Below are 15,693 nucleotides of genomic sequence, written 5' to 3'. Positions count from 1 at the left end.
GAATGTTGAGTGTGCGTCCATGGGTCCTCCCTTTGTTCTGGGGGTGGGACACTAAACCCAGAGACGGACACCACCTGTGCAGGATGGCAGAGCCCTGCCAACCCTGGACACCCACCCCTGGGTTGTTTCTTGAAGGAAAAGAAACTTTTCTCTATCGAAGCCACTGTATATTAGGGACCTTTCTGAAAAGCAGCTTGGCCTGGACTCAGTGCGGTAGCTACTCCTGCGCTAAGCAAGATGGTGTTTACCCAGGTCACCCTCTCCACCCTGATGGGAAGTGTCACATTCGTCCTAGGTGGAGCCGTCTTCATGTTACAAAACAAATAAGCCTGCAAAGCACGGTGCTGGAATGAAAAAATGAGTACCTGGAACAAGATTTATGGCACAATAACATTTATGTAAATTAAACCTCTCTCCAAACCCACACTACTTTGTTTCAGGGATATTCATGTATATTCAAGGACACAAATGAAATCATTAGAGTAGGTGTCTAAGAAAGGGGATAAAGGAGGAAAAAATTGATATTTATAAGAGAAGGGCCAAAAGCCAGGTGCAAAGGCAAACTCCTGTAATCCCAGCACCTCGGGAGGATGAAGCAGGAGGATTGTGAATTCAAAGCCAGCCTCAGCAACTTAGGGAGACCCTGTCGATAAATGAAATATAAAAAGGGCTGGGGCAGGTGTCTCAGTGGCAGAGCACTTGCCTAGCATGTGTGAGGTACTGGGTTGGACCCTCAGCACCATATAAAAAAATAAATAAAATAAAGGAATGCTGTCCATCTACAACTATAAAAACAATTAAAAAGGGCTGGGGATGTGGCTCAGTGGTTAATCATCCCTGGGTTCAATCCCTGGTACCAAAATAATAATAATAATAATAATAATAATAATAATAATAATAATAACAATAATAATAATAATAAATAGAAGGGCCTTGTTCAGATGCAGGATGATACCAGGTATGATCTGAGGAGTCTGCTGAACCTCCATCTGATTTGAATACACACATACAGACGGATCACATGCATACATGTGTACCTACACACACCTGCATGCACACAGACCCCTGATGTGGAGAACAGGAATAAGGGAGGATTTGGTTGACCAAAAGGCCATCTGTGCTCTGTAATGTGGAAATTTTCATTGGAAAAACCAGAATAAGTTTGGAACAAACCCTAGACAGATTCAAGGATTTTCAGAACCTGGGCTACCTTCCTTTCTCCTCTCCCTTCCTTCCTTCCTTTGTCCCTTCCTTCCTTCCTTCCTTCCTTCCTTCCTTCCTTCCTTCCTTCCTTCCTTCCTTTCTTTCCTCCTCTTTCTCCTCCTCCTTCTCTTTCCTCTTATTTTTTGTTATTAGTTGTTATTTAATAATCATAAACTTAACTGCAGTTCAGAATTAAGAATTTCCTCTTGGAGATAAATAAACACAATATGGAACCCAGAGAATGCCAGTGAGCATACAAAGATTATAGGGCTTTGCAAGCAGACGGGTGGAAAGGTGCTTTCCTGAGCTGCAGAAGGAAGGGCCTGGTGTTAACATAAAACAGAGGTCAGCTACAGTAGAGGTGTCCACCGTTGGCAATGGTGGTCTTGCCCATCCTGGACCCAAAGTGCTCCATGTTTTCATGATGTTCAAGCCATCTTTTACCTTCCTACAGACCACATGTTGCCATCCAGCCACAGTCTGGGCAGGGGACCATTTGCGTTGGGTCCAGTATTCTCCATGGACAAGATATCAGGACATGGATTCTTCAGGATAAAGTTCTCATCATCAAATTTCTCACTGTAGATCTTGCTACCAGTGTCATTGTAGCATGTGAAGTCATCACCCTGGCATATAAATCCTGGAATAATTCTGTGAAAACAAGAATCCTTATAACCAAATCTCCTCTTTCTAGTGCTCATATCCTGACAGTTTTCTGTTGCCTTTGAAACTATGTCTGCAAACAGCTCAAAGGAGATGCATCCCATTGATTTGCTGTAGATGGTAATGTTGAAGAGTATGGCAGGGTTGGCCAGGGCTCGTGATGGGTGACTCCAGGTAACAGCAGCAGCTGCAAAGTCTTAGAAGTTTTTTCTTCAATGATACTCATTATGATTTGGATAGAAGGTGTCCACCAAAGGTTCCTGTGTTAATTCAGGAGGTGAAGTGATTAGATTATGAGAAGCTTACTTTAACTGGTAGATTATTTCATTGGATAAATTAATAATTTGAATGAACTAACTGAGTGGTAACTTTAAGCAGGTGAGGCGTGGCTGGAGGAGAGACTAGGGCCTCCCTTTGGCATTGATTTCTTGGCCCTCTGGTTCCTTCCCCTCTCTCTCTTCTGTGAGCTGAGTGGCTTCTCTATGCTGTGACTTTCTGCCATAATGTTCGCCTCACTTTGGACCCAGAGCCATGAAACTGACTGACCATGGACTGAACCTCTGAAACAGTGAGCCAGAGTAACCGTTTCTTCCTCTAAAGTGTTCTTGTCAGGTATTTGGTCACAGTCATGTCAAGCTGACTAACACAATACCGTGTGTCTGCTCAGATGCAGGATGAGCGATGCAGTTCAGAGTATACCACTGAAGGCAAGGTGATGAAGCTTCTAGCACAGTTCATCTCAGATGAGAACGGGGTGCCAATCCCCTGCAATCTTGTGAAATGCGGATCTGGATTCAGGAGGCTGGACTAGGCCCTGAGAGCCTCACTTCTAAACAGCTCCCAGGTGCTGCTGGCTCATCCACCACCCTTTGAGGCCTGAGCCCCTGAAACATTAGACCTATTTTTGGTAGGCCAATAACTAGAACTAAAAAATAAAAGAAAGAAATGGAAGCAAGAAGGTGTTGAGTCCTGTTGTTTTCTTCAGATGGGCAGCTGCTTAAATAGTAGATTCATAACAGGCCAGTTTCCAGGGAAATACTTTATTTTGTCTCATCCCGTGTACTTTCTTTTTTGTTCATGGAGATACTTACATAAGAAGTGTCTCAGGGAGCTCTCTAGCTGTGTTTGTTTGTAAAAAAACAAAAACAAATATAAAAACAAAACCAACCCTATCATAACCACTAAGTATGTTTATGAAATTTATGATATGAAAGAAAAGTTGTTGAGAAAGAACTAGACAGCTATTATATGACTGTTTTTAATCTTGCATGCAAAAGCATCTTCGTAAGCAACAGAGCCTCACCTAGCTGGAAAATGCCCGAGGAGTGCGTTAGTAATTGTTTCAATTGAATCTGGTGAATCACGGAAATTGAACAAAACACCATTTACTAAACTCTGAAGACTGCTGATGATTATGCGGTTTCTTTTCTCTCAGTACTTAAAGCTTGAGAGCGGAAACATCGCTAGCAGTGCATCCTGGCCTAAATTATTTCTCTCTGGATTCTTCCCTTAGGCAATTGCGAATCTAAGGCCCTGGGGTTATTTCTTAGACTGGAGGAAGACCAGGCCTGTAGGGAAAAAAAACGAATGTGAGACTGAAAAGCATGTAGGTGCATTGGATTTAAAGCAGACCACCTTTTAAAAAGGTGGAACTGGGAACGAGAGGTAACATTCAGGTGTCTATGGACAACAGATGCCATCCAGGAGTGTGGATAGTTGACAGGAATATCTCAGAATGACAGCCTGTGATCCCTGAGGCCAGCAGAACTCATAGTGACCTCAGGGATGGTCTAGTTGTCTTCCTAGTCTGTGTGCACACACATGCAATGCCTTGATCAACACCCCAAGTTCTGCTTTTTGAAAAAGGAAGGAAGAAAGAATGAACGACATAGGTACATGGTCTTCTCATTCAAGATCATGACACCAGAACAAACTTAGATGTGTATGGAGAATGGTTCAGAGGTTGGCATATGTGGTTTATCTGAGGAAGTGGGGTCCTGGTGACTTGGGTAGCTATCATCAGTGTGGGGACTGGCACACCGATTGCAAAACAAGAACTGATTTGCAGGCCTGGGAACATAACTTAGACTTCATTCTCCAGCTCGTTTTTACAGGAGCCTGGCTAGAGATCCTCAGTCTGTCTTATTGAACCTAATTCATCTGGGAAGTCCTGTGACTTGAATGAAGTCTCCCCTGGACATCTACATTGAAAAGCAGATTAAAGGAGAGGTTCCTCTGTTGGGCCAGAACCACCAAGACAGCAAGCTCAGGGCGATGCATGCCCGGGACACAGGTCCTGCTGGGAGATTCAACATCCCTCCCAGGAGTGCTCATGCCCCTCAGCAGCCTCATGAGCCCCTGATTGGCAGAGTGCTGTGTAAGGACCGTGGCAGCCTGTGTCTGTGGGAGCCTTGGACAAGTGTGGATGCTCACGAGAAGGCAGTAGAGTATACAAGGAGGAACAAGTTTGGGGGAAAACATGGGAGGTCTTCCCCAGCACCCATGAAGAGTGAGTCCTGGTTTAACTGCAGCAGTCCTTCCCACACTCCAGTCTGTCGTGAGAACTCAAGCCATACACAATGAGCTCATAGACTTCAATAAGCAAAATTACGTGCCCAGAGGGGCTAGTTAAGGGTGAATTGGGTCATCACTGTGACTTATAAATTTTTCTTTGCCGAGTCTCCCTTAGGAAAAACTCTTCCCACATAGGTGTCTGGGCACACGTCTATGATGGTTAGAGTTGTAGACGCAACCTAAATGCTCGTCAGGACTACCCCTTTTCTGTAGGTTCAGATTTGTGTGTAAACACATATGTCCAGGAGGCCAGAGGTAACTTCTGAGCCACAAACTGGAATTGAGGCTGTGGGTAGAGGGGAATTTAGGTTTATCTGCTTTTTATGAAACAGGAGAATGTGCTCATGTGGTGCTAAAATCATTCAAAAAGAAAAGGATAGAATGCACAGGCAGCACCCAGCTACTGCCGTGCATGGTCGTCCAATATCTCTCACAGAAGGAGGGCAGGAGGGCCGAAAGCCTTGCTGGACGCTTCGGGTGAGAGGGAAGGCTGGACTTGGCAGCTGCTCTGAGCCCCCTGAAAGGCAGCCAGGACCCCATGGTTCTCCACCTAACGGCAGGCCATAGGACAGTGGTCTACACACCTGAGCGTGAGTCAGAACAACCCCACACTGCTTGTTATCAATTCACTTCCCCAGGCTGCGCTTTCACCAGCTCGGACTTAATGAGTCTGTTTTGGGTTCCAGCAATCTGTGTTTTTCAATGAGCACCAGAGATGACTCTGATAAAGGTAGCCAGTGGGACACACTGAGGGGAGGAGAATACTGGCCTGTTGTTTGCCCTTTACCGAGACACTGCCTCATGATCTCCTTCAGGATGAAAGCCAGGCTGTTTCCGTGGTGACAAAGGCCCTCTTGCCAAGATAAAACACGAGGAGGACACACCATCCTAGACATTCAAATTGCCAAAGCGCCATTCCCAAGCGGCATGTGTGTATGACCACATGTTTGTGATGTTTTTGAAAAACACTTTGAGGACCATTTCGGTGCTGTACTTGGAGAGAGAGAGAGAGAGAGAGAGAGAGAGAGAGAGAGAGAGAGAGAGACAAGTAGGACAAGATCTTCTTACCCTAGATAATGACCCTGGAACAAACCTAGATGTGTCTGGATAATTATCTAGAGGTAGGCATAACGAGATGTGGTTTGGGTTCAGCACTGTGTTTTGTGGTGAGACATATTAATGGAAACCTAAATGAGGGGTTTCTTCAAGGTCAAGGTCCCCACCTGAATGTGACTGCAAAGAGCTTTTTGCCGCCAAATGCCACCGTGCAGATGCCAGATGATTTTTGCCACCCATAAAAGCCATTTCTAGTTCATAATAAGGGAGGCTGGAATCTAAATGTGAGAGCAAATTGCCTTGTCCCTGCCGTTGGGAAAGAATGTAATAGAAATGGCTTTTAAGTGTTTTGTTTTGCTCTCTATGTTTATTTACATAATTGTGTATTTGTGTGGATTTTCTATTTCTAACAGACTAAGCTGAGATGTGCTATCCATGCTGCTAATGCCTGACTATTGATAAGAACCCAATCAAAAGTTAAAAAATAAAGACGTGCTGAGATCCTGAATTGGAGGGATTGGTCAAGTTTGGTGTCTTTAGGGAACAGTCTATTTATACTGTGTCTTGAAAGTAGGTGCCCTGGCTGGAGACTGGATTTTCAGAGATGGAGTGAGGCCTAGGAATGAAGAAAGGGCTGACTGCCTGTGACTAGAGCACCCAGACAAGCTGAGGGCAGGGGACTGGAGCCCCAGAAACTCAGCCCACCTGCATCTCCTCCTGGTCCTGGATAATCACATCAGAACTAAACCCTGCCGCAGTCTGGCTGGGCACAAATCACAAGTCACTGAAGCAGGAACAAACTTTATTTCTGAACTCCACCAGCACACTCCACACACGCTCCCGGGAAATCTTCGGAACTGCTACGCTGCGGTGCCTCCAGCAACCAGCAACCGGAAAATCCCTCCTCCGGCACTTCCCCAACCAACGGGAACTCTCCAGGAATCCCCGCGAGAGCTCAACTGGAACACAACGGGAACTCCGCGAGAACTCGCTGGCCTCACCTCTCAACCACTACTTCTGGCAAAAATGCCATGCGTCATCCCGACTCGGCTGTGGCCCTCAACACAGCCCTGTAGTCAGCATCCCTCACCGGCCGTGTGGGATACTAGTAAAGACACACATTACAAGATTAAGTGACGTGATCAGGAAAGACAGGAGATAGGGAGGGCCGTGCAGTAGTTTACCCCGTGGTTCTACCCTGGCCCGACAGAAATGCATGAGATTTCTGGGAGCCCCTCCCCAGGAAGAAATAGTGCTGATCGGGTGGCTGGAAAAGCAGGAGAAGAGGTTTCCAGACAAAGCATCAGCCTGAAGAACATTCCGGCCATTCAAAGGGCATAAGGAACTCTCCTCTTTGACATCTGAGCACTTAACTCATGGAGATCCATGATGGGACCAACTTGTGGGTATGTCACACACAGTCACCGAAAGGGAGACGCAGCTAAGCAACGCGTGCAATGCTGATATGGTGGAGTAAAAGCTGTTATGAATACCGTGAAGACTATCATGCATTTAAATAAATACTATCTGTTAAAGTGAACTAATGCTAACTTAGTAAAGCTATTAGTAGACTTCCCAGTGATCATTAATCTCTTTGTTTCGTAGCATGTGGTGGTGGCATTTATCACGGTTCATACAACAGTGATTTTCTTTTTTGTTTAGGTACCAGCGATTGAACCCAGTGGTTTTCATAGACTTCCTTTGCTCTCACCAGACTGCAAAATTTTAGGCAATAATACCTGAATCCCTCCACTGTAACTGGACATGGGCTTTGAATGACTGGTACATAATGTTCAGATGAAATAGAGTGAGAAAACAGCACATTCTTCCCCCCACAAGGCTGTCTTGCAGAGTAACTATCTTGTGAAAGAGTTGGGGATAGCACCCCAGGAACCTCCTCGACAAAAAATAGTGCCCTAAGGCAGGCGAGAGGGTCATCCAAGGGTAGTGCCAGCTCTGCTGGGAGCCAGCGATGTTCCTTCACACGTGATACATCACCAGGTCACCTCAGCTCCTTTGGAAGTGGGCACTATTATGATCTTTTTATAAATTCCAAGACTGGGGCTCTTCCATGATAAGGATTTTGCACAGTGACTCTCACTTAACAACAGGGGCAGAGCTGCTCCCGAGGCCTAAGAGCTGGACGCTATTCCTTGTTTTGTCTGCAGGCTTTGTGACTATTTTCTCTTCCCTTTGGTAATTCATTTTTCTTATCCTAGAGTTTTCTTTTTTTTAAAAAGCATCATCTTTATCCATATTCCCTGTTTCTATTTCAGGAAAGATAGAGAGGATAGCAGGAAATGAAATATTTCCACGATATTGTTCTAGGGTCAAGGTGCCTGCAGAGAGCTGACTCCGAGGGTTGCTTGTGAGAGATTCTCTGGGAACACGAAGGGCTGCATCAGGGTCGGCAGGGAGCCGTGTTTCCTGCGCCCTCTGAGGAGGCAGTGGGCAGGGCCTAGAAATGCTTGTGATTGTCACAACTGGGTGTGGAGGGCACCTGGAGGTGGAGCGGGGCTGCTGCTAAACATACTACAATGCAGAGGATAGCCCCCCACAGAATTAGCCACGCCCAAATGTCACAGTGTGCAGCATAAGAAACCCTGGTGTCGTTACATGTCTTATATCATTGAAAGCTTTATTTGGGGGATTTTATTTCTCCTTTTTTTTGTGGTGCTGGGGATTGAACCCAGGGCCTTGTGCATGCAGGGCAAGCTTTCTACTAACTGAGCCATATCCCCAGCCCCTGGGGGCTTTATTTCTCATAAAGTAGAACACATAATATCATATATATTAAGGCCAACTAAGTTAATACAATATGAAATATATATATATATATATTATATATATACATCTATAGAAACTTTTATATCCTTAATCATGTTTTTCTCAGATTTTATTCAAAATGATGAGCTGAGGAGGAAGGGTAGCAATGGGTGATTTTTGAAATAGGCATCTCTGCTCTTAAAGACTGAAAACAGGATATAGTGGGTAATTATCCTAATTATGGCTACCTAGTATCTGCTTAGAGTTGGGGAAAATTCCTCATTATCTTACCAAAGTGGAGGGTGGAGCCCAAATTCTTATACTTTGCAGTTAGAACTCAAGGGTGGATTTGGGCTCTGCCGCCCAAATGACCATGAGTGAAGCATATTGATAAATGAGGCACTTGAGAAAATTGGGGTCTCCTTTTGCGGGATGAGTGTCTGGCTTTGGGGAACACACAGTAATGGCTGCAAGACTGAGTTTCCAATGCAGAAGTGGCATTGGTGGAGGTGACAGTAGCAGTGACAACGTAGGCAGGAGTGTGTGGGTGGAGGTTTGTTCCTGGGGGGTGGTTTTGGAAGCTTGGTGTTGGTGCCAGTCCCTCAGGTGTGTGGGCACCTTCCTTACTACAATAGCAAGAAGATGAGCTCTTTGCCTACTATGACACACACTTTGCCTAAAGAAGCTTTTTGTATTTTATTTTAATTTTAAAAATCAATTATATTTTCAATGCATGAGGGAGGGAACCTTGTGCTTTTGTAGAATGTCTTTTGAATTTATTTATTTAAGAATTTGGATAATAAAGAAACATATCCAGAGGTGGCATGTGGCATTCACCCAGGGTTGATTCAATATGCCCATCAGGATGGAGCACACGCATGCATCTCTCTTTTCTTATGCCTTGCTGCTACTTCAAGGTCTTATTTTAGTTGAGTGGGTAATTCATGTACAAACTATTAAGCCAAAAAAAAAAAAAACCCACAAAGATTTTGAAAGAAACAGCTATAATAGATATTTAAGTCTGAGAAAAATTGGAAATCAAGAATCCCAGATATAATTAGTATGTCTGGGGTCTGTGACAAAAATCACTTACTCAAAGTCATCTAGAAAAATACATGGTGCTCTCTTTGCTTTTGTCTGAGATGTTATGTCCGTTGTTACACTGCCTGTCAACGGTGGTTCTCTGTCCTAGGTAGCTAGCCCTGCCGTGTGGGAGAGGCTTCTACAGCTGGAGCATGGCTCAGCCTCAGGAGTCAAGAGGGTGCCTGGCTCTTGGGACACTCACAGGACAGGCTTGGAAGACCAAATACATTTCTAGGGGAGCTTCTGCCTTATTACCGCCTGGACTTAGAAGACAAGTTCCAAATAATTGCTTTCTTCTGCTAGTAATTAAAGATGATCTCTAGTGTTTTCTCAGATATTTGGGTTAACTTCAATGTATCAGCATGAACTTAACTTGTGTCAAATTTTTGGATCCCTCTAATCAACTTTCCCAGGCCCCTAATTCCAGTCTTTACTTCTATTGTTTCTAATGTTTGCCACATTACATTGCCTATTGTCTTTGTGTTAGGTAGCTCTCTGTGATTGTAATAAAATGCCCAAGATAATCAAGTTATAAAGGGGAAAAACATTTTGGTTTGCAGTTTCAGTGCATGGCTTCTTGGCCTTGTTGTTTTGGGCCTGTGACAAGGCAGCACATCATGACAGGAACATGCGGTGGAGCAGGTTGCCAGGAAGGAGAGGAGGGGGGAGAGACCAGGTTCCCATAATCCCTCTTGAAAGGGATTATGGGAATTTCATCTGAAATTCAGATGGCCCAAACTTTGTTTCCTCTATGGGATAGAAGCGAGGAGTCTTTTGGGTGAGACATAAAGATCAATTTAACTTAAACACAACAGGGCTAGAGTTGTACCTGAGCTTTCTAGAGCTTCCTTTAATAAACCACTTAATTCTCTGGAGTTCTATGGAGGATTACACTTAATTTTCCTTGAAGAAGCCTACATTTTTCCTGTTTGAATGTCCCATTTGAAGGTATGTCTGCCATTCACTCATAGGCAGTATAGTGAAGCAGTTGAATGGTTTGGCTCTAGGACCAGGCAGATCTAAGCTGAAATTCCAGCCCCTCTGACTATTAGCTATGTCATTATGGTTTAATTATTTGGAACCCTTACCAGACTTAGCTTGGAACTTGGCAAATGATGGACTCTCTTCCCTGGGATTTATACATGTGAAATACTTAGCCCAGTGCCTAGCATGCATAAAGCCCTCAATAAATGGTGGCTACTTTAATTTGTTCAATTAAAAGAAACGTGTTGGGTATTGACTGGGTTGGTGACACATTATAGGTACAAACGTGCTTTAAGACATTGATTCTGGCCCTTACAGAGTTTACAGTCAGTGTTGCTGGAGACAGGGAAGCTAAACACTTCTGCAGTTTCAAAGGTAGGAAGTAATAAAGGACAGAAGAATTATGAAAGGTGGAAGTCTTTTTTTAATATTTATTTTTTTAAATATTTATTTTTATGAGGTGTCGAGGATCAAACTTAGGGCCTTGCACATGCTAGGTGAGCGCTCTACCGCTGAGCCACAACCCCAGCGAGAAAGGCAGAAGTCTTTGAGAACAAGGTAATCTTGGAGTTGGATCTTGTAGGGTATGAAGGATGTGAACACCTAGAGTAGAGTGGGACAAAGCAGCCAACATTCTAAAAAAGAAAATAAACCCTACGAGAGCTATTGGGCAGAAATGGTGAGGGCATGCCAATAGCTAACCAAGTGAGGCCTGAGGAGAGGGAGTGACTTGGACAGCATGGGGAAGCCCTCCATCCCCACACATGCCGGAGCACCAGAATTCAAGGACTGCTGGTTGGAAATGCCAAACTCAGGGGCTGGCCTTGGTTTGATGGGCCATCCAAAGCTTTTTGAGAGTGGGAGGAAACAAAATCCTTATTTTGCTGTGTGGTCTATGAAGGATGACCTTAATTTGTCTTCAGGGTTCTTTGTTTATTTTTGACCTTTCAGGGTTTTGGAGCAGTATTAGCACAAGACAGTCTGAGCATTAATGTGGAAAATGATCCACTCTCTTCTGCGAAGGGTACGCAAATGTTGAACTTTGAAACCCCCATATTTACATGTTCTTTATTCCAAAATACGATTTTTTGATTGTCATCTTCTTCTGATTACTTTTACGATGTATGTATTGAGCACAGCAATCGCTCTGGTGATGAGGCCTAACTATATCCCAAATCCTTTTTTACCTACTTTGCCACAATTTCCTCTCCTAAGGCATTTTGAAGCTAAGCATCACCTCTGCTTTCAGGTACATACAACCCTGCCAGCGAGCATGATGGAAAAATTACTCAGTGAGAGATAAGGCAAGTGCAGATTGTATCTTATCTGGAGCTTCAAAAAAATTCACACTGGCTTTAGCTAAATTGTAACTCAGGGAGCGTGGGTTTAGGATGGATACAGGTGCATACAATCCATTGTTTTGTGCCCAACACTGACTTTTCTTCCTGTATGAATGACTCACTTGAATTGGAAGGTGCAATAATTTGCTACTTCTTTCCAGTCTAGCTGGAGTAGTAATATCTATAGCCTCGAGGACCAAGCACAGGACTTAGCAGAAAGGGGACAATGAAGCTCTATTATTTGGAAAAAAAAAAAAAAAAAAGGAAAAGAGAGGCAGAAGAGCTGAGATGGAGTATATGTAGGAATTTACAAAGCCCCCATTCCCCTGATAATGAACCCTCTATGGTCCAGATAAATTTGCATTTCAATGAGACTGAATACTGCTAAAGATTTTATGAAACGTTTTTTGCAAATGTTTATTACATTTGTTATCCATGCAGAAATTCTGCGATTACTAGTATTATTTTTATCCTTAAATAAAAAACGAGGAGGGCGTTTATTCAAGGAGGAAAAGGATGGACGACTGGTCCAGAAATTTAACATTTTGTACTGGAAAAATCATGCAGAGAAGGCATAGGTCGCTGTAGCTGAAAGCACGAGGGAAAGTGAGAGGGAGTGGTGGGGCCAGACACGGTGTCTGTGTAGGTAATTGTTAGGGTTAGGGTTAGGGTTAGGGTTAGGGCTGCATTTTCTGACTCAGAGAAGTAAAAGATGGCGTTGTCCCATGTGGGATGATCTGCAAAGGAGCAAGTCACCAACCCTCCGACCTCGGGAGACCAGGCTCCTCTTCCTTCATCCCCTCGACTCTTCTGAGTCGGCAGCCCCAGCTCAGAAAGCAAGCAGCGAGGCAGCTCTTTGAACCGGGCCTTCTCCGGACGCCTGGGACTCCTAGAGAGAGGGTTTCCCCTAATTGTTTTCTGGCTCGGGACTCGGGTGACACTCCAGGACCAGCAGGCGGTCTGGCGGGAGCTGTCCGTGGTGCCGAAGCCTTCCGGGCTTGGAGGGACCCTGCGCCCGCGAAGCGCGCTGCAGCCTGGGCACAAGGCTCAGTGGGTCCGCAGTAGGGCGAGAGCCCCAAGTTCCGCGTCGAACTCCGGGCGCCACGCTGCCACCCCTGCCAGAACCCTCCAGCGCCTCTGTCAGCCTTGGCTGGGACTCTCCCCAGGATCCGGAGCTGAAGGGCAGGTCTGTCTTGACTCCCCCACCTGCCCGGTGCATCTCGACCCTCACCCTCTCTCCCTCCCCTGCGCCTTCCCTCTTAAGACCGCGCCAGTCTTCCTGACAGCCGGCGCCTCCGGCTTCTCCTCATCTCCCTCTCGCTCTTCGTGCACAGGAGCCTCAGAGGCCGGCAAGCTCCGCAGCCGAGCCTACCCCGCGCCTCTCCAGCCCCGGCTGGCCGGCCCTCCCCCTTCCTGGCTCGGTCCTCCGGCACTGCCCTCCCCACTAGTTCTCTGAGCGCAGAGTTGGGAAATGCACGCTCCGCCCCCATTTTCCATACAAGGGAGCGCTGGAGTGGAGGGCGGGCGGGAGGGGAGGCGCTCCCAGCCCCTCTCAAAAGCTTTGAGCCCACTGGGAACCCCTGGATCCGTTCAGCCGCGGCGGAAAAGCCAGAAGCCCGGGCTGCCGTCGCGGGCCGAGGGCCGCTAAAGGACAGCGCAGGTCCTGCCCCTCCCTCCCTCTTGGGAGCGCTTTCCCATCCGCCAAGCCCCACTCCAGGTAGGACCTCGCTCCTGGGTCTGGACTGCGCAGACCTGAAGGGCTATAAATGAAGTAGGAGTAGTTTAAGTAACCGTGCATGTCTAACCATGCTTGGATTTATTTCACACAGGAATAAGGACTGCAATTTTTATTGATTTTGTTGTTGTTGTGTGGCCAATTATTCCAAGGGGAGGGCTTGGGTGGTGAGGGGCAGGCGCGATTGATGTAGAAGGGGCGGATGGAGAACAGAACGTGACGGACTTCAATTATCTTCGGACAGGTGGCCATGACCTCACTACCTGCTCGAAACCCCAGGGTCCCTGACTTGTTTTCTGGGCTGCCGGCAGCAGCCACAACTCCAGCTAACCAGAGCACAGAGGCCTCGCCGGGCAACGGGTCAGCAGCAGGCCCGGGCACGCAGGCCATCACGCCATTCCAAAGCCTGCAGCTTGTGCATCAGCTGAAGGGGCTGATTGTGCTTCTCTACAGCGTCGTGGTGGTCGTGGGGCTGGTGGGCAATTGCCTGCTGGTGCTGGTGATTGCGCGAGTGCGCCGGCTGCACAACGTGACCAACTTCCTCATCGGCAACCTGGCCCTGTCAGACGTGCTCATGTGTGCCGCCTGCGTGCCGCTCACGCTGGCCTACGCCTTCGAGCCACGCGGCTGGGTGTTCGGCGGCGGTCTGTGTCAACTGGTCTTTTTCCTGCAGCCGGTCACCGTCTACGTGTCGGTGTTCACACTCACCACCATAGCAGTGGACCGTTACGTCGTGCTGGTGCACCCGCTGCGCCGGCGCATCTCGCTGCGCCTCAGCGCCTACGCGGTGCTGGCTATCTGGGCGCTGTCCGCGGTGCTGGCGCTGCCCGCCGCCGTGCACACCTACCACGTCGAGCTCAAGCCACACGACGTGCGCCTCTGCGAGGAGTTCTGGGGCTCCCAGGAGCGCCAGCGCCAGCTCTACGCCTGGGGGCTGCTGCTTGTCACCTACCTGCTCCCCCTGCTGGTCATCCTCCTGTCTTATGTCCGGGTGTCGGTGAAGCTTCGGAACCGCGTGGTGCCGGGCTGCGTGACCCAGAGCCAGGCGGACTGGGACCGTGCGCGGCGTCGCCGCACTTTCTGCTTGCTGGTAATGGTTGTGGTGGTGTTCGCCGTTTGCTGGCTGCCGCTGCATGTCTTCAACCTGATGCGGGATCTTGACCCGCAAGCCATCGACCCCTATGCCTTTGGGCTGGTGCAGCTGCTCTGCCACTGGCTCGCCATGAGCTCTGCCTGCTACAACCCCTTCATCTACGCCTGGCTGCACGACAGCTTCCGCGAGGAGCTGCGCAAGCTGTTGCTCACCTGGCCCCGCAAGATCGCACCCCATGGCCAGACCGTGACCGTCAGCGTGATCATCTGATGCCACTGTGCCAGGCCTGGGCTGCAGAGTTCCAGGTTCTCTGGCCTCCAAGGTTGGACTGGAGACCTTATTTCCAGAGCTAAGCCAACACAAGGGAAAAATTTCCAACCCAGACTGTTTGTCTAGCGTCCTATCTTGTTCTTGTGTCTTTTAAAATGTTAAGTGGGCTTTGCGGAGTAGGAGGCCAGGGAAGAGGATTTATTATTTCTTCCTTATGTCCTGGAAAGACAAACAGACCTTTCTCTGGGGTCAGAAAACGTTTTAGAACCATGGTTTTCATCCCTGCTTTCTCTTCCTCTTGCTCAGTGGTGGTGAAGGAACACTGTGGGTGGGATTCCAAATGGCCTATTGGGGTTGGCAGAGGTTTTCAGCTTGCCTTTTTAAAAGGACTCAGCTGAGATAATGCCTGGTATTCTTACATCAACTTGAACCCTTGACTCCAGAATTTCAGGTGAATATGTTTTACAACTCTTTACTTAGGATTTCAGCATTACCTGAATAAGACCATTAGGCACAAAAGGATTTTAGTTTTAAAACCACTTGAGTTTATAGTACAAAACCACTTACAAACTGCCTTTCAAAAAGTCTTGTTTTTGTTGTCCTTTGTTATTACTCCTCAACTACTATTTTAAAATGATGAGATGGATTAGTCAATGAATAGATAGCTAAAGAGAAAAAGGTCCAGTTCATTTAAGGGGACATATAACTAAAGGACACAAGGACAGGCATTGTGCATGTGTGTGTTTGTGTGTGTATGTGTGTGTGTGTGTGCACAACCAGTGTCTGCCACAAGGCAGGCACTCAAATATTTTATTGGTGTTCTGAACGCTCGATGTAAACTGTATGCCACAGCAATTCTCCTGCATTCTCTAATTGCTCAATTGCAACACATCAGCAGCTGTCGTCTGACTGCTCAGCACCTGCTC

General features: G+C 46.9%; 1 protein-coding gene and 1 pseudogene across 1 annotated transcript; one reads left to right on the top strand and one right to left on the bottom strand.

Annotated features, from left to right (window-relative positions):
* Positions 1–1,549: 1,549 nt before the first annotated feature.
* LOC144255104 (peptidyl-prolyl cis-trans isomerase A pseudogene) lies at positions 1,550–12,466 on the bottom strand (annotated as a pseudogene).
* A 1,188-nt stretch (positions 12,467–13,654) lies between these two features.
* On the top strand, positions 13,655–14,767 carry Prlhr (prolactin releasing hormone receptor). Its single transcript, XM_026384301.2, has one exon. The coding sequence runs from the start codon at positions 13,655–13,657 to the stop codon at positions 14,765–14,767; it is 1,113 nt and encodes a 370-aa protein (XP_026240086.2).
* Positions 14,768–15,693: the final 926 nt, after the last annotated feature.

The sequence above is a fragment of the Urocitellus parryii genome, chromosome 5 (assembly GCF_045843805.1).
Source record: "Urocitellus parryii isolate mUroPar1 chromosome 5, mUroPar1.hap1, whole genome shotgun sequence".
NCBI classification, from domain to species: Eukaryota; Metazoa; Chordata; class Mammalia; order Rodentia; family Sciuridae; genus Urocitellus; species Urocitellus parryii.
This window is presented reverse-complemented; position numbering and strand designations above follow the sequence as displayed.

Excerpts from the sequence above, each read along its gene's own strand:
- Prlhr (XM_026384301.2), top strand. The coding sequence starts at position 13,655 with ATGACCTCACTACCTGCTCGAAACCCCAGGGTCCCTGACTTGTTTTCT.